Source organism: Pseudorca crassidens, chromosome 3 (assembly GCF_039906515.1).
Source record: "Pseudorca crassidens isolate mPseCra1 chromosome 3, mPseCra1.hap1, whole genome shotgun sequence".
Lineage (NCBI taxonomy): Eukaryota > Metazoa > Chordata > Mammalia > Artiodactyla > Delphinidae > Pseudorca > Pseudorca crassidens.
Genome location: NC_090298.1, coordinates 666,523 through 691,174, shown reverse-complemented (window position 1 = coordinate 691,174; position 24,652 = coordinate 666,523). Strand labels below are relative to the sequence as shown.

Here is a 24,652-nt window from a genome sequence, read left to right as displayed (position 1 = left end):
CGTGAGAAACTGAGACTCTGAGAGGCTAATGGGAGTGCACACATGGGCCATGGCACCTGTGCTGTGCTCTAGGGCAGGGCTTAGCCTGCAGTCCTGGCCACAGACAGTTGCCATCTATTCTGGGCGCGGGGGGGTGGGGGAGGTGTTACCTGGAGTCCTGACACCACCTTACAAAGATGTACAGCAACAGTGGCGACCGCCTTCTTACAAGAGAAAAAGGCAGACCGTTTCCTGCCCCTGGTGCTGCTGACCCAGTCATTTAAAGTATTGATGTGCTTTTGCCACTATCTCCTCGCCTATCTTGGGATTCAGTTCCCTCCTAACCAGGTCTGTTCTAAGCTTTCCATTTATATAGTGCTTCTGCGTGGAGGAGAGGAGAAATGAACTGAAAGACAACACTCCCCTAATATTGGGCCAGCCTTTCCTTTGGTCTAATTTCTCTGAGCTAATTGGAAAATGCCTCTTATTATCCTTAGAATTTTTCTAAACATTGGCCCTAGACATAGGGTGCTAGCACTCCTAACACTTTTCAGTCCACCCTCTTGTTCATCTGTCTTTGGCACATAGTAGGCCCTCAATACACATGTTAAATGAATGGACGACCAAGTACCTTATGTGCCCTCGTTCTGTCCTTTGTACGCTTGTGCACTCACACAATCTTGTGTTACCTGCCTCACCAGCTTCCCCTCTGAAGACACTCCGGCTCGTTACTCGTGTTTATCTTCTTATCAGGACCACTCTGGCATTTGGACTGGAGACTTTTCCTCTTTCAGTCACTTTCCCCTTTTACAGCCTGGTGTGGAATTCCAGGCACAGGCTGACTGAGCCCTGCTCTCCCCTTCCTTTCCAACCAATACTCTTGCCAGAATTCAGATGAAAGCGAATGACCTTCCGGTTTTGTTTTTCCCTCTGGCTTCTTACTGAGTAGCTGTCAATTTACTGAACGTAGGATGTTTAGTGTAATGAGAAACTACCAAACATCTACACTAGCGTTGGCCCACAGCACTTCCAATGAAGGAACTGCTCTTTATCAGCCATCCAAGTGTGGCTACTGAGCACCTGAAGTGGATCAAGGTGACTGGGGAGTGGAATTTTAATGAACTTAAGTGTAAACAGCCATGTTGCTATGGCCGTTGCTATGGACAGTGCAGGTCTGAATATTTTACTGTATATCTTACCTTTCTGCTTCTTTTGATACATATTAGAAATTACATCTCTCTGGGCAGTATTCTATTTTGTGTTATTTTATTTTTTTAAGATTTTTTTGATGTGGCCCGGTGGTTCCACACCTAGCGGAATTCCATAGGAACTTACATTTCCAGACTACCCACTCCCCAGTGGTTTTCTTAGTCTCAGAATGTTCATGAAAATAGTTTGAAGGTTTGTTTTTGGCTCAGAAGTCGCAGACAGACATAAGGAAACCACCCCCATCCATTCTTCCTTTGCAACGATCAGCCCTCCTGTTACCCTCCCTTGCTTCAGGGCTGCCTGTGCTAGCTTTGAATTCCCTAACACTTCAACCTGCTCAAACGCCCAGGTTAACACTCCCACCTAGTTTACTAAATGCCCATTATACCCACTGGCTGGAATGAAGCGGTCTGAGGCTGTCAGCAGTCTTTCCGCCAGTTCTTTTCTCCTGAAAACTACCTCCTTCGTATTTGTTAGGCCACATCACATTCCATGCAGGTGGTTTTCAACGTGTGGTCCCTGGACATGTTAGGAATGCAAATTCTCAGGCCCAATCCCAGAACCTACTGAGTCACAAGTTCTGGGGCAGGGCTGGGAATTCTTTACCGAGGTGATGTTGATGCACTGAAGTCTGAGAACCACTATATTAGGATTGCAAAATGGTGATCTTGAAATTCTATCATTCCTCACTCATTCATCTGCGGAATTCCTCTGTAAAGCTCCCTGATCAACTAGGTTATCGTGAACTGCAATTTGTAGAAAAAGGCAGGATAATCATTTCATCATTTTCCTTTAATTGTCCATTTTCAGTGTCAGGGTTAGTGCCCTAGTTACTTTCAGGAGTGACCAACTATATTTCTTGTTCGGTTACTTTTGGCTTTCTAAAACTATCATTATGAATTCAGTTTTTAATATATTCCATCCATTTCAATCAGATATGGCCACCTGTTGTTTGAATTGGTAAACATCCAAAAGCTTACCATCATACTTTCTCTGCGAAGCTGTGGGAAACAGGGACTGAGACACTGTGGTGGGAATGCAGAATGTCACAGCCCTTTTGAAGAGAACTTACCAGCATCTAACAAAACGACAAGCGCATTTGCCCTCTGACCCAGCAACCCTACTTCTAGAAATCCACTTCTAAGCAACTGGCTAAGAAAATGACTTCACAGTTACTCACTGTGGCATCAACACAAATGTCCTGCCGGGGACAAGGTACGCCCGTGCAGTGGAGGAGGGCGCGGCCGCAGGATGAGTGACAAGGAAGGACCTCCAGGATATGCAGGCAAGGGGCAGGGCGGCTGTCTAACACAACAGAAATACATACTTGCTTTCTGTTTTCTTAGGACACTGACTAGAAAGAAAAACAACAGTGGGTCCTGCGGAGGAGAGAGAGGAGAGCATGAGGGACAGTTAAGGAGGTGAGCTCTGAACACAACAGGCTTTGAAATCATGCCAATGCTTTACATGTTTACAAACTTGAAATTTTTAAAGGCAATCCCTAAACTACAAAAATAGAATCTGAAATGAATGAACTCAATTGCCTCGGACTGGATTCTACAGAAGCCGACCCTGAGACAAGAACTTGGAAGGTGGCCCCAAGCAGCATCTGCATGGAGGTGGAAAAGGAAGAAACCCATTTGCACCCACATCAGTTTCATTTAGTATTCGGTCATTTAAATACTTCAGGACACACGTTCACATGTGAAACCATTTGCTTCCTAAGAACTAGGAGGAACCGTCTGTTTTCATTTGCTCTCAGGCACCGAAATGCATTTTCACTTAAACATACACTGCAGCAAATTTCTGGATTCTGGTGCAACACAATAAAAAGACAGTCACGTTTTATGTTTCAGGTCAACAAATATGCCTCAGGTCAAACAGTAAGATTTTAAAGGGACTTGGAAATCAACGCAAGTTTGTAACTTATGTTTCATCTAAGAATTGCGCCCAGTTTTATTATCTCTCAAGAACGAAGCAGGGACAAAGGCAAGCTGAACACTTCCTGGCTGTTGACTACTGGCGAGCTGCCGGCCTCTGGTAGGAATCTCTGTCAAGCAGCATCCTCAGTCACTCGAGGACAGTTTAAGAAGGCAGTTACAATGTGAACACGTGCATGAGCTATTATACATAATTACAAGAGCTGGTAAACTCCGGTCTCCTCAGTAGGAGCGGATGGCTGGGGGGACAGTGGCGCAGTCAGCCTCGTTCAAAGTTCTGTCGATTACGGGTCTGTATTCCAGGGAGACCTAAGAAGAGTCGGTGATGAGTTAGCGCACAAAAACGTACAAACAACCCTCTTGTATACTTTTGGAAAATTAACCATAAAAGCAGATTTGCAGACAAACAGGAACTTAAAAACAAAGGTATTCACAGGAACATTTTTCAATAACAAACTCAGGACTGACTGTAAATCCATGTATGGAATACAGCAATTAAAATAACACTGTACCAAATTCTCAATGCTTGAAACTAAAACTTAAACTGAAAATGCTCAAAAAGTGGGTGAAACCCTGTATGTACTATTATCCTTTATCCGTAAATTATGTTTGTATTTGCAGTTTTTCCTACTTCTAAGTGAACAATTTTATATACATACGAAACTTGAAAGAAATATTTCAAAATGATAATAAAAGATCTCTCTGACTGGTGAGCTTATAAAGGTTGATTTTCTTCATTCTTCTTGTACTTTCTAAAATGAGCATGTATTTCTTTTACGATCATAAAAAAACCCAAACACTACAAAAGTAGGCTTGTATTAAGAGGATCGTCTGAATACACTGTCAGAAAAGAGCCTACATGAGGAACTATGAAAATTGCTGTCTGCCTGTATTAGACAATCGCACTACGCACTCTAGAAGTATAAGGACACAGCATAACTTCTGTAAACCCAGATAGACAATTAAGACTATCCCTTAGGGAGCTCTGAAAAGCTTACACTTTACATCTTAATTATTTCTGAGTCTTAATGCCGAGCAGAAAGGCCAAATGGGTGAGTTATGTTTTGCTGGGGTAAGTCCGACGGGAGCCCCACTGCTCTCTCAGCTGGTGGTTTCCAGGACCCTGCTGGCCCCCTGCCCCTCCCAACTTGTTCCCTGCCCAGGGAAGTTAAGAGCTGAACAGCATCCCCTGGGCTTCCCTGAGGCTGAGGCTGCGTCCAGGTGGTCCAGTCAAAGGGAAGGGAGGGGAGAGGTGCCTTCCCGCCCCACCCCCATCCCTGCCCACAGCTCTCTGTGGGCTCAGAACCTCCATCTGCCCCCCTACAGCAGGCCTCTGGCGCTGGCCCACCCCTGCCCAGCACCAGCACAGTGGGGGCGGCCCTTATGGACCACCCGCCCACGCGGGGTTCTGTTTCCAGGCAGAAGCCTGACTGTGTCTTTTCAGTGGCGTCTCAAATCTGTCCACAGTCCGTTTAAACCCATGCTGCTTCTCCCGGTTCACCAAACACTGACCGGCATAACATGAGGGACGGCCCACGCGCCACGGCGTACGTGAGCAGAACCCGTTCCCCGCGTACCTTCCCAGTCCTGATGTCCACGTAGGAGAGCGTGTGCTTCCTCCAGTGCCCCTCAAACGGCCTCTTGTGCTGCCCCTGGATGGGCTTGGAGTAATCGTACTCGTCAACCCGCTCCTGAGGCCACAGAAAGTACGTTTATTTCAGACAGTGCCGTCAACAAACATTCTACACGGCAAAACCAGAAAACACGGCAAAACACGGCAAACTCCTTAAAAAGATACACGAGACTAGTCTGACATTAATTCCCCAGATCCCACTCAACAAGGAGGTCTCCATCGGCAAAGCGGACCTCGTGCAGAGCCAGGACCTTCCCAGGCCAAGCATGTCTCTACAATCCCCACCGAAACCACGCGTGCAGATCTGACCCGGAAGAGCACATGGCAAGAACACGCGCCACCGACCACCACACGCAGAGGAAGGCCACGAGACTCGGGATCCCTCGGCCAGTGGCCAGTCCTCTAGACGCACCCGTGGGCCCTCACTGATGACCTGTCAGTCCTCTGGACGTAGAGATAAGCCCTGCGCTCTGCGCTGGCCCAGCCTAGGGCCCCCTCCCCTTTATTCATCCCATCTGCACCCCAGCAGTCTGACAAGGTCAGGCCCCGTGCAGCACAGCTGGGCAGCAGGCTGCAGCACAGTGGGACCCAGAGCTCCACTTCTGCATTTTCTCTCTACAGCTAGCAGACGGGTGTTGGAATTAAATTGATCTTTTATGCACTTAAAAATATAGCAAATCCTTTTCCTGTCTTTTTGCTCTGTACTCTTGCAGAGTTCGACTTTTTCTTTCAGCCTTTTTTATTTAAATGTTCTAGTTTTAGCAATTATATTAAATTTTTCAGAAATTTTTAAAGAGAGGCTGAATGCTGCTAAGGAATATCTTGCACGTGGTAACAGATAAGACACACAAAAGCCTCTTCAAATAAAACCCAAAACATCCAACTACTTAGCAGCTTCTGCTGAGGGAGGCCAGGCTCTTGCCGGGGGCAATGGGGCGGGGAGCACACTCCCTCACTCCCGCACCCGCACCAGTGCCTCCGGGAGGGGAGGGACGAGCCGCCCAGGGTGAGCGGGCTCTGCCTGCACATGTGCAGTGACGTCTCAGCCGCAGGAACCAACCACGGGCTCTGGGAGAGGCTTCTCCCAGACCTGTACCTTTAGATGCCCTTTCTCCATGCTTGGTGCACAGGACGAGTGTGCTCACCAACCTCCTCCTCTAACCAAGTACTCGGCAACTGGAATCCAGCTCCAATCAGTGTCTCGTGGTGGATCGAAATCCAGTTCTTCTTGCCCAGCCTCTAGCTGAGCCACCCAAACACTGTCCCGGACCAAAGCCTCTGTGTCCACCACGGGAAAGCAGCTCAGCTCCTGCTAATGTGCTCCATCCTTAACTTGACCGCCCCCAAACAACCGCTTCCGTGAAAATCTTAACTACCACATGCCGAGTACTCTTCTCTGAAGAATCTGATAAGTGAGCTCTGCATAAAAACCAGTTCATTAAAACAACGGTGATCCAAGATGAGGCTCTATAATCCTTTCCCAAACCAGAGGTGGGTCTGAAACAATGAGTTACTCGTCACTTCAAGTCAGCAGGTGAGCACTTCCAGGCAACAGAACCCGCTGCACGCTAACCTTCGCCCTAAAGAGGCTGAGAGATGCAGCACCGGATACTGATCCAAAGCCAGAACAAGGTCAAACTAGTACTGAACTCGGTGAGAACAAAGGTACGAAGGTTATCAGAAGAGAAAAAGCATTCTTCTCAACTGACTTGCGGGAAGTGCAGAGAAAGTGCAGAGAAGTGAATGCAGAGAGTGCAGGGTCAGGGCTGAGCAACGCAGTGGGGAGGACAGCGGTGCACGCGGTGGTGGCAGTGGTGGGCGGGGGGCGGGGGGGTTGGACATGAAGGTGCACCTTGAAATCCTCCCTGGCATGAGCGCCGCGAGACTCCTTCCGGGCCTCTGCTCCATAAATGGTCTGCAGGGCACAAAGCATCAGGTTCTGCAGCTCCAGGGTCTCCACCAGGTCAGTGTTCCAGACCATTCCTGGGCACACAAGGCAGCCGTCAAAGACAACAGGATGTAGCCAGTGTCCACTCGGCAAGGACGAGTTACGTCAGCGCTAAACGGGTCGGGCTGCGCCCAGAAGCAGCCTGCCCTGCAGACATCCAGCAACAACCGTACGCAGGGGCCCGAGGAACCACTCACCCCTGTCAAACGTCTTCAGATGCTTTAGATCTCCATAGAGCTTGCTGATCTTCTCACAGCCTTCCTGTAACACGCTTCCCACACGGAACACTGCGGCATGACTTTGCATCGACTGTAATACAAAATATTTGTAAGCTTTTAATCCATGTGGAAAAGCCACACCAAGAACTGTTAAACCTTTAGGTTCTTTTTCTTATGCATTTCATTTTTTGTAAAATATTTATGTAAATAGAAAAACTAGGAAATTCAGACTGTGACTTTATTACTCTGAATTCTAAAACGAAGTTTGTTTGTGAGAACTTAAAAGACCTACTCTTCAAGCAACTTCCAAATGTATAGTACAGTAACATTAACTATAGTCACTATGCTGTGCGTTAGATCCCCCGGGCTTATTTTCATCTGGAGACTTGTACCTTTAGATGCCCTTTCTCCATGCTTCTGTTCCTTCACTCCTGCCCCCTGCCTTACCATCCCATGAGGCCTCCCCGAAGCCCAGTCTCGTTTGAAGATAGAACCACAGAACCACAGTCTTAGGAGAATGGCCATATTCACCTTTTCCCTTTTGGTGGTGTCTGTGTGGATGACCCAATGGAACCCTTTCAGGATGCAACTAAAGCAAGGGGCTTCTTTCCAGAAAATGCGCCCACACAGAAATTCTTGCAAATAATTTCAAGTGGATAAAGGTCTCATTCATGGACCAAGAATCCCGGTATTAAAGAATTTGATTGATTCCTAGCTGTTTTATTTACTTATTTATTTATCTAGAGAAGTCAACTGGTATTTTTAATTGACCTAAACCTGTGTTACCTCACGCAGTAGCCACTAACCATGTGTACCTACCTACATTTAAACTGAAATTGAATAAAATTAACTTAGACCGGCCTCATTTCCCACGCTCCACTATCACGTCAGAAATACAGACCGTTCCAGCGGACGTGCTGACGCAGGTGAGCACGGCTTCCGCACGCCACCCACACTCCCCTCCTGACCTCATTCAGGGGCATCAACAGGCCCAGTTTAAAGACATTTCCCAGAGTTGCCGTAAGTGTAGGTGTGATGATGGGATTATTCCTCAGCAACGAGACGTGCTGGGCTTGGGAAGCTCCCAGCTGGGAACCGAGCTTCTCGGACCTTCCACTGTCCCTCCTCCTTCAGGCTGGGACAGAAGACCAGGGCCGGAGACGGTCTGAGCAGGGAAGCTGCAGCAAACGCCTAGCACGTTTGACAGAAGGCCGAGTCCTGATGCTGCAGAGTTGCTGTGTCTGCCCTGGGCGGCCCTCTCCAGCCTTCAGTGTGGAAAGCACACCCTTTTATCTTACTCGGGCCTGAGCTCGCCTCCGTGACTCAGCAACCCCAGTGCAGGGCTACCGACACAGCTGGCCCGCTCATCCAGAGCGTGTCCAGGCTCCTACCTTCTGCATGTTCAGCCGTAGTTCCGATGTTCTTATGCTTCCGTTGGCAAATCTCAATTTGTCAAGATTCATGACAGATTCTTCCCCAGCATTTGGTTTAATCAAGGGAACTTTATCTCCTTTAAAAAGACAAAAAAAAAACAAAAAAACCCACCAAATGTGTATTATACCTTTGCAGGGAGTTTGGAAAATGCATGCATAACCGGAGTTAATATTCCACCTGGACCACTCTATCCCTGAGGAAGCATCTATTGACCTGGGGCCAAAGAGTAAACAAAAAGACAAAATTTCTGGCAAAAAGTTGGTGCCCAATAAGTAATCTTTGAATGAACAAAACAGAAACCCTCTCTTAGGGTCAAAAATTAGATTTATGCAAACAAACCTTGCACTGCTACTCCGTGAAGGAAAAAAACTTCATCCTCCATAGCTATTCTCATTCTGCCCAGCCCCGTTCTGGTTCTCAGACCTGGTTGGGGGGGGGGGCGGGGGGGGCGGGCGGCACCTGGCTGGAGGTATTTAACAGCCTCCTGCTGACCCTGGCCCTGCACCCCCTTACATAAACCTCAAGATCTTCTGTTCTTGCCTTTCTAAAAAGATAAACGCTTTGAGGGTTTTTGAGCTGCCCTGGGATGACATGTTTTTAAATGTATTTTCTGTAGAAGGTAACGCACGCAGGTGTGAAATACAGAAGACAAAGCCCTGCAGCCACTCTCTCTCCGAGGCGAGACCTGCCCAAGCTCTTCTAGGCAGGCAATTTTGCTAGCTTTTGTTTTTAATGCTTTAAAAAATGATCATTCCGTAAAATGGAGTTTTATCCTTAGGTGCACTGTTCTACAAATTTGAAGACACACGTAGACTCCTGTAATTATCACGATCAGACTATAGAATTTAAGCATTTTAACGTTTAATATAGTCCCACTTTGGGGAAAGTAGTGGGGCAAACACTTTTCCTCTCCTTTTGTCTTTAGAAACTAAAGCATAACGAAGGTGTGATACCACTTTTAGTGCAGTTTGCTGCTTTTGACAAGCAGAGCTGCGTCAGCCCCACCACAAATGGACCCAGACCCTGGTGACCACCCACCGTCTCCTGCCCCAGCTTCCCTTCTCCAGATGCCACACACAAAAAATTGCACATATGTGGTCTCTTGCGTCTGGATCACACAGCCTAAGGCCCACCCGTGCTGTGCACGTGTGGGCAGTCTGTTCCTTTTTAATGCTGAGTTCCCAAGGTTTTAAACGCGTGCATTGATCCTTCAGAGAGAAAAGTATTCTCAAAACACTTCCTTTTTCTCGCTGTCAAAGAAAGGGAACCTCAGATTTTCTGTTTTGCTCTGAGAGATTGCTCCCGGGCTCTGGCGACAGCAAGAGGAGCACTAGAACTGTTGTGAGACCAGCACATGCAGCTTTTCCTCGGCAAATGACTTTAAGTCACCACAAAAGAAAATCACTGATGGAAATCCATTCTCTCACTGAGGGGAGAGAGCTGTGACCCATCTTCTATTTTGTTTGCATTAACTCCTCCCTTTCTCCCTTAACAGATTTAGTTATAGTTTGTTTTTAGTATTTTATTAATTTTCTCTAAGTACCAAAAAATTACATATTCATTTATACCTACCATTTAAAACATTTCCTTGGAGATAAGTCATACCAGACAAGTAGTATGTGATAAACCCCTATTAAATAATGCTTTCCCAGCAGTGATTTTTCTGAGAACATGATGACTGCAAAAAAACCTGACTGAAGTTACTCTTCTAACTGCCCCACCTACCCTGAGTCTAGCCTCAGGTCTCTCAGCATAAAAATCTCTGACTTTCTGTTTCCTCGCTTCCAGGGAGGGAAACCGGACGCCCGCTGGTGACCGCGATGCAAAGCGCCCTGAAACAGCCAGACCGCCGGAAGGAGCACGCACCAGGCTTGCAGGACTCCGCGATGCTCAGTGCGCACGCCCGGCCGAAGACGACCAGGTCCAGGAGCGAGTTCGCCCCCAGCCTGTTGGCGCCGTGCACCGACGCGCAGGCAGCCTCCCCACACGCGTACAGGCCGGGCACGACCTGGTCCTGGCCGCCCACGTGCTTCAGAACCTGGCGAAGAAGACTGAGATTACGGGGTGCGGTCTGCTCAGCCCCCCTCCCCTACAGTGGGGGGTCGGAAGGAGAAACGGTAAAAACTGGGCCTGCACCACCGACAGGGACCCCCACAGACACCGTGCAGCCTCCTTCCCTGGCCCCCGTGCCGAAGTCAAAGGACCCCAGGGCCACTCCACACACCCGGCAGCGCCTCACCCACCTCCCGACGTGCCCCTGCGCGCCCGCTCCGACGGTGGGCTCACAGCAGCGGAGCATGGCGGGCGGAGGGCCTTCAACGGGGAGGCGGGGGACTGGAGTCGTAAGTCAGTCCCACCCAGCTTACAACAGTCCTGAGGACTGAAACCAGGTGACTAAAAAGCTCTTTGTGAGCCGCAAACCATCCAAAGGTGTTAACTGTAAAGAACACTTTGTAACACACAAGCATGCAGGAAAAACTGCAAATGACCTCATGTCTGTGACTGCGTACCAAGAAGGGATGAATCAGTTATCAGCGGTTACCTGAGGTGTGAACGCAGACACCGCGGCCAAGCCGAGGCCCCTGCCCTGCCCACCAGACTGCCCAGGGCTTCTGAGGGAGGCCCCGCGCAAGGGGCCTGCTGTGGCATGGGCTCGGCACCCTTACCTGCCCCTTGTAGTTGGTGGGGATGCCGCCCATGTTATAATGCACGGTGGGAAGCACAGGGATCGGCTCCTTGGTGACGTCCACACCCGCGAAGATCATGGCTGTCTCCGAGATGCCAGGCAGGCGCATAGCCAGCTGTTCCGGGGGGAGGTGGTGCAGCTGCAGGTACACGTGATCCTTCTCAGGGCCACAGCCTCTGGTGAAAGAGGACATCACGCCGTAAGGTCGAGAACAGCAATCCAGAAACCGTGAGGTCACAAAATCCTGGCAGCACACGAGGTTCCACATGCTTTGATGCTGGAGAAAATGCTCCCTTCATTAAGGCCACCTTTTCATGGCGTCTCTTCTCAGCACCCACCATGTGCCAGGGTAGACACCAGGTGCTGGGATGCAGCCACGAACACGACGGAAGCCCTGCCCTCACCGGGCTCCCACCTGAGGGTCGGGAGGTGCCGATTTGCCACACTCTCCCTGGTGGATGCATTACAGGGGTCTTTCACACCAGATGCTCCAAAGAACCACCTGACGTCTCCTTTCTTGTGTGCGAACGTGACGCCTCACCCGCCGATACTTAACCAGCGTCACCACAGCGGCACGAAGTCCGGCACTGAGGCCTCACGCTGCTTCACTGAGGAACAAACAACCCACCCACCTTGAGGGCCCCAAGCACCCGGGAGTTCAAGCAGCATGCCAGCTGAAGCTCGCGCACTGCACTCAGGACAGGGGTGTGTCTTCTCCCCCATACTGTCCGCTTCTGTCACACACGCACTCACACACACAAACCATCTGAGATGGACTTACAGCTAACTGGCTAAACTTCTCAAATGTAGAGATCCTAAACTGACAGACAACGGTCAGAGGTAACTGCACACAGGCCTCCGGGGTGGGCGGGGTGCCGACACTCACACAGAAGCCCCCAGCCCGTGCTGAAATGCAGACACGAATCACAGCCACCAGAGGGGTGGGGCGTGCAGACACGCTCAGAGCCCTCTGGGTACACGCACACAGACCTTCCTTCACGGATCTCCAGGGTCATGGAGCGGGATACGACGTCCCTGGATGCCAGGTCCTTTGCGACAGGAGCATAGCGCTCCATGAACCTCTCGCCTTGACTGTTGATAAGGATGCCTCCCTCTCCACGGCACCCTTCCGTGATGAGACAGCCAGCACCGTATATGCCTGCAAACAACGAACTGATTAAACAAGTATAACCTAAGGACCGCTGGGCCTACATCTCAAATGCAGATGTTTTTCCCAAGATACTTTGGGAGGACACAGAAAGGGTGTGCAAAGAGCACCACACTCACGAGCGTAAGAGAGGAAAAGTTAGGGCACAGCGCAATGCCACGGTATGAAAAAACGCAATGACCAAGCTGCAGAGAAGAAAGGTCGGCTGTGTGGACGACGCGGCTCTGCTCAATACTCCGATTACAACTGTGCTTTAAACTCTCAACGTGACAAAGTTTATGTTAAGTATCTCGGTTTTAATTGTTACTACAACCTTATCAGGTTTTAATTGCTGAATGTCCTTCTGCACCATGAAATCGTGTTGGCTCCTGTAGGTCCAGAAATCAGCTTGGAAATGTGGCGTATCAAGTAACCGAACAACAATACGGCAATGATCACTACACCCGATACTTGAGTTGCACCCGCTGTGTACAACCCTAAGTCTCACCACAACCTGTGGGATGGTCCCCCTCTGCCGAGACAAGCCCACCAATGCGACGCTGGGAGACGCAGACCCCAATCCAAATGTGGCGACGGGGAGTGGGGAGCTGCGCCCCGATCTCAACCGTCCCTCTGCGTAAGGAGCACAAGGACGTCCGGCACTGGGTGTTGCACGCCCAGCGTAGTTTGAAGGTTATCACTTTTATTAGTGCACCAAAGGGTTACCTTGCCTTTAAAACAAGGTGCCAATTCCTGCATCTCATCTTCCAGTTTTCCTAGTTTCAGTGGCCATGTCTTCTGGTGGTTTATTTCTCATACGTTGAAAAGGAAGCAAAAGAAATGGAGCTCTAACTACAGAGGGAATTCCGAAGTCTCAGACATTGTACTGGTTAAAAACAGCAATAAGACCACCACCTACTTCTTTTTACTACTCATCCCTGCCAGGGTCAGAAGGAACACACGGACGGAGCAAAGAGAAAAAACAGGCCCTGTTCTTTCATACAGTGGCAGCTCCTCAGCTGACAGATCAGTAAACAGCCCAGAAACAAAGTTCAGGATGGGATTCACCACCTCCCCTCCCAGGCCCCCTCCCACGTTCGTGCACTCATCACCCTCACTTGTGGACATCTCAGGGCCCCGCCTGCCGTGCTCTGTCACTGTGGCAGCCTGCCATCTGTCTGTGCCACTTCTCCACTCAAATGCATTCCCTCTGGCTCTACTGACTGAGGCCCTACCATGTGCTGGGCGCTGCGAAGACAGCGGTAAATGAGACAGACCTGCCCCCACCTCCCAGGGGGAGCTGGCACCCTAGTCGAGGAGAGGGACACCAAACAGTCACGGCCTCGCGTCTGGCTAAGTGCGCCGAGACAAGGCGCGGAAGTAAGACGCTGGCCTCCACTGCCTTGGGGGACGCAGGGAAGAATCTCCTCGGGGAAGTCACGAGTTAGGATGTGAGATATGAGAAAGCAAGTGCACGTAACTGCAGAGGAGCCTTCCCACAGGTACCGAGCACCTGAAAGGCACAAAGAGCCTGATGCCATCCTACCTGTGGGGTGGAACTGAACAAACTCCAGGTCCTGGCAGGGAAGGCCTGCCCTGGTGATCATGGCAGTGCCGTCCCCGGTGCTGGTGTGGGCGGATGTGCAGCTGAAGTAGGTGCGCCCGTAGCCTCTGGAAAACAGACAGGCCGGCAGAGAGGTGACTGCACAAGCGTCCCATCAGGACCTCCTTTCTAATGGACTGGAGTGGACCAAGCACCCAGGCAGCACCTCTATGGGTGCATGTGCACACGCTGCCCTGGGCAACTGGGACGGTAGCCTGGGGGGCAGAGAAGGCGCTCTCGCTTGTACCTCAGGGCGCTTCTGTGCTAAGTAACTGATTTCCCTGATAAAAATGTATAAGGTAATAAAACCTAAAAACATTTATGGATGCACTTCTTAAAACGGTTAAAATAACAGACTGACAGTATATAAGATGGAATTTACTTATTTTCCTCATGTGAACAAACAACACTCTTCTACCCCAGAAATCAGCGTAAACACAGCATCCCTCAAAGCAAAGGAGACGCTACTCCAGACAGCATCAGACTCTCCAGGCCTGTCTCCTCAAGGGTCCTCCCAGCTATGAACTGCTGACACTTTCCTGCCGCCGTGAGGCAGGTGTCGTCCCTCAGGCCCACAAAGCCACCCCTTGCCGGGTGAAGTCACAGCCTGCGCCTCAGCCATTACTCCGGGACCCCCCTACTCTCATCAGAATAAATAAATTCAGCTCGCCTGCAGAGAAGTTGAACACGACTAAACCAGACTCTCACCCAGTAGCTACAACAGTGTTCTTTGCTCTGATGCGGTGGATGGACCCGTCTTCTATGCACAGAGCAATAACGCCTCGACACTCCCCGTTCTCCATCAGGAGATCCAAGGCAAAGTACTCCACAAAATAGCTGGTGTCATACCGCAGAGACTGAAAAAGAAAGAAAAACAACCAGGCAAGGGGCCCACATTTGCAATTGCACCGTTAAAGCTAACCGATTAGAGACCTTGATCGGAGTGGGCACAGCGATCAGGCGGACCCTAGCGGAACACTGGCTTGGAAAAGGAGCCACAGACTTCAACCCATGGATGGCAGTGCTGATGCATCGTGTGACAACTCAGCTGTACAAACAATGCACCTCGGAAGAGGGTGCCGCACGTGGGACACATCTCTCAGCTCTACACACCCCGAGAGGCGCCAGAGAGGCAACGCTAGCCTCCCCTCAGAGCTGCTGCGAGAGCTGCGCCCGTGGACCGTGGGGTCCCGACTTAGCCCAGGGTGTACTGCACGGCGTCTGCTGCCGTCTGGCCACTTAGTCCAAGTAAAGCAAAACGCTCAGCACATTTGTAATGACTATCAATTTAAGTTTTTAGAACAGATACTTGCAAATTAACAACTGTCAAGTTACTCTGCTGCTCAAAAAGCGATCCCTGGGCGGACAGGCTGACACGCTGACCTGTCCCCGGGGTGGCCTGCTTCCCATGTCACCACACGCCTGGCCTGGCCGCGTCCCACCACCCTGTGCACCCAGGGCACCTCACCCTTCCATACAAAGTGTGCAGCAGCGAGTGGCCAGTGCGGTCGGCCACGCAGCAGCACCGATGGGCCTGCCCGCCTTTCCCGAACTTGAGGCTCTGTCCACCAAAGGCACGCTGGTAGATCTTCCCATCTTCAGTTCTGCTGAACGGCATGCCGTAATTCTCCAGCTGAGAAACAGAAAAACACCGAGCGCTAACGGGATCCAGACGCTCACGGCTAACTCACGCTAGAACACAACACAAATCTGCAAGCCCCGAACGAACACATTCTACGGAGAGCCCAGCAGCAGAAGACAGGAGCGTTCCCGTTGGAGCAGCTCGCTGCAACCTGCCGGCTGAGCACTCCCACCACAACCCCTCCTGCATCGGAGAGCCGGCAAGGACGTTACCTCCACCACGGAGGCCGGGGCCTGCTCCGTCATGTAGTGGATGGCATCCTGGTCCCCCAGCCAGTCGGAGCCCTTCACGGTGTCGTAGAAGTGCCACCTCCAGTTGTCCTCCTCCATGTTCCCCAGGGCGGCGTTGATCCCCCCCTGAAACACCAGCAGCCCCGTGAGCTACAGCAGACTCACCTCCCCACTGCCTCCTGCCCGGAGCCAGATTCGGAAAAAGCCAGCTACTCGCGCGAGAGGGCCAGTGAGGGATCTCACCGTCCGGCAGACTCCGAAGCGCATCTCCTCCCCCTGCAACCTAGAGGCAGGGCCCAGTTACGGCATCCCCCAGCCTCAGGCGCCTCACCCATGAGAGGGACACGGAGCCCAACCCCTTGGGGCGTCATCTGGAGGGTCGGCAGAGGTTCCTCAGATGAGGCTTCTTCCTTACCAAGCCCGGCATGTAAAAGGGATTCAAATCTAATAGCTTCATGACAAACGTTCCCAATGGTACTGGAGTGCAGGCGCTAAAGGCAGAAGCGCTTCCTGCCGAGGGCTCAGAGCCCCAGCCCCCACCCCGCCCCGAGCCTGCCCCTCAGTCACAGAAATCGCAGTACACCTGCCCACCCCCCCAAATTAAAACTGCACATCTCTTCAGATAATCTTTCTCACAAGGCACGCTAACCTCCCTTTCTCCCAGTTGTTGCTCAGTCATAACTTTTGAGTCAGCACTCTCATTGGAATTTCTTCAGCTGTGGCTGCTGTGCGTCAGTTTCCCATGTTATGCTTGGCTACCACTAAACGAGTCACTAGCACAGAGCAAGGAACGCTGGACAGACACGCACCGCGAGTCACCACGTTCCTTCCTCCCTCCCTCCTCCATCCCCTCCAATCGTAAACCCAAACACAATCCTGATAAAAAATGTTAAGTACCAGGGCAGCAGAATGTAGAAAGCTGGTTTAAAATAATGCAGAAACGAAACTGCCTTCCAAAGGGGTTATATAAATTTATATCCTCACCAGCAATGTAAAAAAATGTGTTTCCCCATAGCCTTGCCAACAGAGTTTTGTCAAACTTGGAGTTTTGCTAATCTAGTAAGTAAAAAATAATATCTCAATAAATAAATAATACAAAAACATGTGGCCCAGTGCATGCAAAAATGCTGTTATCCTTCCCCCAATTAAACCTTCTTTTCTCGAGAACCAGCATTCAAGTTAAGCTACCCTTTTCTCATTCTTTTTATTGCATTACTATTGCACTACCTGAAAACTGCATTTTTTGCAATACCGTTCAAAATTACCTGCTTAGATCTATTCTTGCTTTTAGACAATGAATTATCCAAGGGTATTTATTACTTATTCTTCAGTTTAAAAAGCACAGCTTTCGAACAAAGTATCTAGGCAGTTTAGTGCGTAAAGAATGTGGCTGGACCCTGACTATAGCTACTCCAGATGTAACGGTGATGGGAGCTCTTGTTGCCTCGTACAAAGTCAGCACACCCTCTGTTGTCTCAATGGGGAAATGCGTTCAAATACCAGAAGAGATGGTCAAATGTGATTGTAGAATACTACCTGCATAGCAGCTGGGCACTCCCTATAGTGTGCCTACAGTGAATAAACAAAATAATAAAGTCACATAATTTCCCACCTTACTTTTTCTTCTTCCCTAAATGCAGAGCATTAAAGGCCCCTGTTTTCTGTGCTGCAGCTTCACACCATCATCAGAGCTCGTCACCACCACTCGAGGTCTGCCCTGAGGTTCCTCCGGCAGGTACAGAGCGAGCCCACAACAAACTTGTTCACATCGGGTAAGGGCAGTGAAGGAGCTCACACCATGATGGAGGCGGGCATGACTGGAGCAGAAATAGGAGTGACAACAAGGCTCTGGGCAGTGGGGCGGGGGCAGGGTGGGCAGAGACCTCCTGGCGAGGGAGCGCCAAGAACAGAGGGAGCCCAGTGGAGGGCGGCCCGCGGCGGGAGGCTGCTGTGGTGGAGCGCCGGGCTGCGCAGTGCCTCGCGAGCACCGAAAGGACGGAGAGAGCCCTTTCTCATACCTGGGCTGCGACGGTGTGTGACCTGGTGGGAAAGAGCTTTGTGACGCAGGCCGTGTTAAACCCTGCTTCAGAAAGGCCAAATGCAGCTCGCAGGCCCGCCCCTCCGGCGCCGACCACCACTGCATCGAATTCATGATCCACTACTGGGTACTGAGTAGAAACCTGGCAAAGAAAATGCCCCTGTCAATCACTGGTTCAACTAGGCCAGACACTGAGGCTGTGGCTACGGTGAAAGAGCGTCATTGCCACGCCCAGAGGGCCTCCATCCTGTGCTGAGACTGCACACCAGGTGCAGTGCAGTAGTCACAGCAGACGCGGTGGGCTCACCCTCGAACTGAAAGGGGACGGCAAACAGCTCTCATCAATAGCAGAGCACCAGTCCCATGGAGCTAGGGCACCCACCATTTGTTGAAAGGCCGAAAACTAAGTAGGGGACCAGAGATGCAGAGGAAAGCAACATCACAAATCAAAACACCAGTTCTAACTACGGTTTTTCTTTGCAATCATCCTTTTTACTTATCTTCTCTTTTTACATTTATACCCACATGCATGTACAAATCTAAGCTTACGGTGTAGTACAGATCATGATTTGAAGCTTCTCATGAAAACACTGCAATGTTGTTTCATTTAGATAAGGACAGTCCATTGACCTGAGTGACCATCCAGGAACCAAGGACACAAGTCTACTGCAGGTCCATGTTGTATTTACGACTGAGAAAGCGCCAACAAGCATTCAGTAGCTATTGTGAGCTTATGAGATAGAAACTTAGAAGCAAATTTCAGTTTCTTCAACAGACCGCAGAAGGGCCTCGTAAACACAAAAGAGCCCAAGTTGCTACACAGTCCTCAGCTGAGGAGGGTGTCTGTCACCATCCATTCCAGTAAATACCGTTCATCTGACATTTGTATTTCATTATTTTTTTACTTAAAGTTTAATCTGGCTTACAGATATGTAAGAGCTACAAACAAAAAAATGTTAATATCTATGCTTGTATTTGTACTATAATTAAGTATTATTACACTAAAAATAATGAGCATGAATGAAAAAATTTTAAGTAAAACCTGTGTTACTCAAATACATTAAAACCTGGTATAGAACCCTACTCCGTTAAGTCAAAAAAATCACTTATAACAAAGTCATGAACTTACTGCGTCTGAAACTTTAGCGGACGACCTCTTACTGCTATCAACAGTGAAGTGAAAACTGCGGGCTCCTGTGTGCGATGCTGCTGGCCGCTGCTGAAACACAGATGGAACACTAAGTGTCTTCACGGAACAGGGGACTTGTAATTAAAACTTCCCTTCTAAGTTGACAACCTTCTTATGTACCCAGGTGCTCCCTTTTAAAAAAAAAAAATTAATTTATTTATTTTTGGCGGCGTTGCTGCATGCGGGCTTTCTCTAGTTGCGGCGAGCGGGGGCTACTCTTCGTTGCGGTGCGTGGGCTTCTCACTGTGGTGGCTTCTCTTGTTGCGGAGCACGGGCTCTAAGAGTGCAGGCTTCAGCAGTTGTGACATGTGGGCTTCAGCAGTTGTGGCTCGCGGGCTCTAGGGTGCAGGCTCAGCAGTTGTGGTGCACAGGCTTAGCTGTTCCACAGCACGTGGGCTCTTCCCCGACCAGGGCTCGAACCCGTGTCCCCTGCATTGGCAGGCGGATTCTCAACCACTGCGCCACCAGGGAAGCCCGCTGGTGCTCCCTTTCACCCAGAAGCCTTACCTGGAAGCCTCCACTTAACCCTGAAGGTTAAGGCAAGGGCTAAGGACCCAGGGCAGGCCCAGGAGGCGAGGAGTTGGCACTCCAGCGAAGGCCCTTCTAGGTGAAGTTTGTTTCCAGACAGGACACTGACTCGGGAAATGACAAAAGGCACACTTTCACATTAATGTCTTAATTTATGGTACTTCGTGGAGAATGGGGAAGGCATCTGTGCTGCCTGAGTGGCAGTTTTGCCAAGAATGAAGTACCTTCCCGGGATCCATCCCAGCCCTCTGCATGCTGGAGCTCCCCTGTGAGGTTCTGCGGGTCACTGGAGGAGGCGCCAGGCAGCGCGTTGGGAGTGGGTGCTCCAGAGCAGGCTGTCACTGGGTGTGGTGACGTCCCTTCCCCGAAGACGAGAAGCTTCGGCCCCAGAGATGCTCCTGGTCCTGCCTCACCACTCTCCACACCTGCGCTAGGCTCAGCCACGCCCCTTTACCTGGCATACTCCGCGCGCCGTTCCCTCTGCTAGGACACCTGTCCCTGGGCAACCTCTACAACTACAAGTCTCAGCTCAAATGTCCCATCCTATAACCATTTACCCAAGAAAATGGTATTAATGAAATCACAGCCCAGCATGAGAGGCAACCTCCTCCACAGGCTAGCAATGGTCAGCAACTTAGGGAATGAGTTTTTCCACTCTGCTGACTGCATTTTACTAGACCACTGATAAAACAGTCTTAGAAATATCTTGAAGAACAGTTTTGGGAAATAAGTACATTCAACGATGACAAAAGGGATGCCTTCAAGTATTCTGCAATTGGAAGAGAGGTTGCAATTCTGTGGGGAAAGAAATTATGCTATGGGACAAACAAGTGGGGATAACAGGGAGGAGAATTACCAAATACAAAATGAACTCCAACTGAGCTGTTTGAAGCTGGACAGACTTCCCTGTAAGTGAGGGACTCAGGCCGGAGCTGGACGACCTGACCGGCTACTTGCGAGCAGCGCCAGAGCTGGCTCCCCCTAACTCTGAGACTGAGTGGCAGCTGGCTCCCCCTAACTCTGAGACTGAGTGGCAGCTGGCTCCCCCTAACTCTGAGACTGAGTGGCAGCTGGCTCCCCCTAACTCTGAGACTGAGTGGCAGCTGGCTCCCCCTAACTCTGAGACTGAGTGGCAGCTGGCTCCCCCTAACTCTGAGACTGAGTGGCAGCTGGCTCCCCCTAACTCTGAGACTGAGTGGCAGCTGGCTCCCCCTAACTCTGAGACTGAGTGGCAGCTGGCTCCCCCTAACTCTGAGACTGAGTGGCAGCTGGCTCCCCCTAACTCTGAGACTGAGTGGCAGCTGACACAAACACTGAGTTGACTTTAATAGCGCCGATTCAAAAGTAGTTTCCTGGGTTTTTAAGTAGATCTGAACTGATAAGAGTCATACTCTTGAATTCTCCATTTGCAATGTTAAGTACGTTTGTTTTTATGGACAAGACCACTCTTTCAGATATGAACTAAAAAAACAAATATTTTTCAGCTGTATAATTTTTAAATGGTAAAATCATATTTTAACAAAAACTAAGTCCCTGAAAGAATTCTAATACAAATGTTCTTGAAAATTTCATAAAGAATAATATAAATACAGCTAATAGCACCAATAAGAACAGTACATTTTGATGCCAAATTAAAATTAAAACACAAACCGTGAGATTCCCTGTTTATTTCTTCTTTCTAGGATGTTCACACACACACACACACCCCCCACAAGCACACGGTTAGCTTAAAAAGCAGTAGCTACCGTAAAGAAATCTTTAACAAATATCATATTATCTCTCTGTGGAAAACAGTAACATTATTTTTTGTACCTAAATCCAATTTGGGGAGTGATACTAGAATCTGGAGCCCAATTTTAATCCCATTTCTGTCTTTAGATAAAACTTGTATTATGTCACTTCTTAATCTAACGTTTTTTGAAGAGAAATTATCAAACCTTTCCCAAGAGGGTAACGAAAAAGAATGCAGAAATCTACCTAAGGTAGAATTAAAAGAACACAGAGCTCTTAATAGCATAAAAGTACAGGTGACTGAATTAGGAGGAAAAGGAGAGAAAAAGTGAGAAGGGTAGAGATACTGATGCCCTCCATCCAGCAAAGTGGTGCTGGGGGCTGTCCTCATCTAACAGAATACACCTGCGAATCATGAACAAGAAACCAATTTGTAAGCACAAGCTACACAATTACAAAAGTAGACAATAAAGGATCTGAAGTGGTTGCATAATTATATTGGGAGAACTGAGGATGTGGGTAGGAGGATGGTTTAAGTGAGCTAAATCCTCATTTACCAGCAAAAGTCAATGTCTAAACTGGACAAAAATGCACCTGCATTATCAGCTAGAGAAATGGAGGTAAACACCAGGGGCCAATACCAAAAACAGTTCAAAGTTGTTTCCACTGGGGAAAAGGTCTGGGGAAGGAGGTGGTCTTATACCTTTTCACTTATAAGGGCTTCTGTACTGACATTTTCTTTTCCAACTATGTGTAATTATTTTCACTAAAAATGTAAAGGTTTTTAAAACAGGGATGTTTCAAATACCATTCACATGATTACCGAGGGCAGGCTGTGAGCTGTGGGCCTGGCACGGAGGCCAGCTCTCCCAGGTTACCTCACAGAATCCTCATTCACCCCACAGAGAAACCGAGTCTCTTCAGGACGCAGCAGCTCTGGACTGGGTCTGCCCGGCTGGCTCCAAATCCTGTACTGTCCCCACCATCTAGGGACCCCTGGGGAAAATCTCTGGGACTCCAAACTAAGATGAATATCCAGGCTGTATGCCCAAACTGAGCCACAACTTTTCAAGTGAACCAGGAAGAACATGACACGGAATGCAGAACTGAAAACCAATGGCATTATAATTATCCCAAGAAACAAAACGTTACTACAGTGGCCTAAATAATGTAAATCTAGATACACCATTAAGACATACTCAGAATGATACATTCAAAGAGAAGAAGCTGACTTATTCTAGAACAATATCTTGTTGAAAATTGAGAAATCTCAACTGAAGGGAGAAGGTAAGCAACTGAAGTTCTTGGCTTTACCTTCCCTTTCGATTTAACTGTCAATACTTTGCAACAGTTTGTAAAGTCTGTCAGTGCACTGGGACAACGGGAAAGGAAACAAAGGCAAAATAGGTTTGATAATTTTGTAACTTTAAAGCAGCTGTAAATATGACTTGGAAACACCACAGAATTGAACAAAATGAGATAAAGAAAAATTTTGTAGACTTTATTCAAATTATCCTCATCAAGAAGGCTTTATGAACATTCCTCGGCTGGAGATCATGAATTCCTTTCTTTTTTTGTTCTGCTAATTTGATGCTTTTGTTCTTGCCAATCTGAAACTCCAATACACAGCTTGTGGACAGATTAATTTCCATAGACGGAAATAATTTCCAAAGCTATCTACATCAGAATAAAAAACCTTTAGAAACCCAAGACCATCTTCGGTAGACCTAACCTGTGGTTCAACTTTGCTAGCTCTACCTTGCCATCATGTTCACAACCACCTGAAAATGGGACCATGGTGAAGATTCAAGGAGACAGTGGAGCGCAGTGCTGGCAGCCAAGAGCGGGTTCAACCGAGATCACTTCCAATCAAGCCAATAGGAAAGGAGAGGTTTAGGCTCCAACTTGTGGTGCGCCGGAACTTTACTCTTACTTTCAGCTAAAAGCTCACAGCTGAATTCCTTCCAGCCCAGCTTGTGTAAAGGACAGCAATATTTTCATAAAATGGCAAAGGGCGAGGGGTAGGTGAAGGGTGTCTGCAGGATGGAATAAGGAACTCCTGGTTCCAGTCTGGTCTGAAGACAGACGTGTCAGCTCTTCCCCAGTCACCACCACATACCAAATCTGTCATCTCACCTAACGACAAGGGCCCACTCAGAAGTTTGCTCAAACTTTGTTGACTAAAACTACCGCACTGACCATGGACTTCATTTCCTGCTTATGGACCCCCTGCTACAACTGTGTCTTAGAGCCCAAGATTTGGGGGCTGGGGGAACCTCTGCTCAGTAAGAACCAGCAACACATGAAAGCATTTAAAATGCTTTCTAGTGTTGGTAGGTTATCCGACTAAACCACCTCACATTTAACATTAACTTTTAATTCCTGTATTTTAAAAAGAAGAAAACTGTGGGTATAATTACAGGCATAAATCAAGTCAACATTGTTGAAAGCCTTGGTTCCCACTGGGACCTTTACTTTGTAATTAAATTACTAACTAGTAGGCTCGAGGAGTTCATGTAAAAGAACCAAATAACTAAACCCTCTAAATTCAGTGCTTCCAATAAAACCCCCCAGGGCTTCCCTGGTGGCGCAGTGGTTGAGACTCCGCCTGCCGATCCAGGGGATACGGGTTCGTGCCCCGGTCCGGGAAGATCCTACATGCCGCGGAGCGGCTGGGCCCGTGAGCCATGGCCGCTGAGCCTGCGCGTCCGGAGCCTGTGCTCCGCAACGGGAGAGGCCACAACAGTGAGAGGCCCGCGTACCAAAAAAAAAAACCCCAAATCGACTCTGAAGGCCTCACCGTCAGGAGTGCAAGGGCCACGGTCCAGCAGCCAGGCCTCGGGAAAGCACATCCCGGACCGACCCGAGTGGGGCTAGCGGGACTCCGCAGCCCAGGAAGACACCCGCCCCGCGTCCGCCCCAGTGGCTTTGCGGTCAGTGCTCAGGGGTCACCGCACAACACCCAGAAGCAAGGTCGAGCCTAGTGCCGGGGCTCCGCTCATATCCCACCCGCCCGGGTCCACCGCGATCAGGCCGCCCCGGGCCCGTCCCACCGTGTGACCTTGGGCGGCCGTGTCCTGGAGCGCGCGCCCGGGGCTGAGCGGGCTGCCTCGGCCGTCGCCCCGGGCTCCTGACCGGGCCCTGGGAGGGGACGGGTCCCGGGCGGCCCGCAGCGTCGTGACCTTCACCGCGCCGCAACCCGCTCGGCTGGAACAGAGTCCGGCGGGCCCTCCCCAGCCCGCCCCACCTCGGGGTCGGGGTCGCGGGACCCAGCGTCCGCCCTGCCCCACCCGCAGCGCCAACTCACCGCCCAGGTCAGCGCTAGGCGCCGGGCGCGAAGCAGCCGCGACACAGCCCCGATCCCTGACACAACCCCGATCCCAGACATGTCTGCCCTCCGCCACGGTCCCGCCAGTCCCCGCGCAGACCGCGCCTGCGCACGTCCACGCGCTCGGGGCCGACGGTGGTGGGGCGGGACGCCGCGCCTGCGCACATCG

General features: G+C 49.9%; 1 protein-coding gene across 3 annotated transcripts; it reads right to left on the bottom strand.

Moving 5' to 3' along the window:
• Positions 1–1,961: 1,961 nt before the first annotated feature.
• On the bottom strand, positions 1,962–24,614 carry SDHA (succinate dehydrogenase complex flavoprotein subunit A). 3 transcript variants are annotated; one of them, XM_067730283.1, is made up of 16 exons: positions 24,463–24,614; positions 18,837–18,926; positions 17,688–17,849; positions 15,652–15,795; positions 15,266–15,430; positions 14,506–14,654; positions 13,741–13,865; positions 12,038–12,206; positions 11,028–11,223; positions 10,228–10,399; positions 8,319–8,437; positions 6,907–7,018; positions 6,614–6,744; positions 4,706–4,819; positions 3,312–3,437; positions 1,962–3,227 (listed from the first exon to the last, which is right to left on the bottom strand). In XM_067730283.1, the coding sequence occupies exons 1-15, from the start codon at positions 24,541–24,543 to the stop codon at positions 3,351–3,353; spliced, it is 2,016 nt and encodes a 671-aa protein (XP_067586384.1). In that variant the 5' UTR covers positions 24,544–24,614; the 3' UTR covers positions 1,962–3,227; positions 3,312–3,350. The 3 variants fall into 3 exon arrangements, with proteins under 3 accessions (XP_067586384.1, XP_067586382.1, XP_067586385.1); XM_067730281.1 differs by having other exon boundaries at positions 1,962–3,437; XM_067730284.1 differs by having other exon boundaries at positions 1,962–3,437; positions 18,837–18,923.
• Positions 24,615–24,652: the final 38 nt, after the last annotated feature.

Bases quoted from the DNA above. Each gene is read 5' to 3' on its own strand.
- SDHA (XM_067730281.1), bottom strand. From the start codon at position 24,543: ATGTCTGGGATCGGGGTTGTGTCAGGGATCGGGGCTGTGTCGCGGCTG. The intron at 7,019-8,318 runs GTAGGAGCCTGG...TTTGTATTACAG, and splicing joins TACGGCTGAACATGCAGAAG to TCGATGCAAAGTCATGCCGC. The intron at 6,745-6,906 runs GTGAGTGGTTCC...TTGTGTGCCCAG, and splicing joins TCTGAAGACGTTTGACAGGG to GAATGGTCTGGAACACTGAC.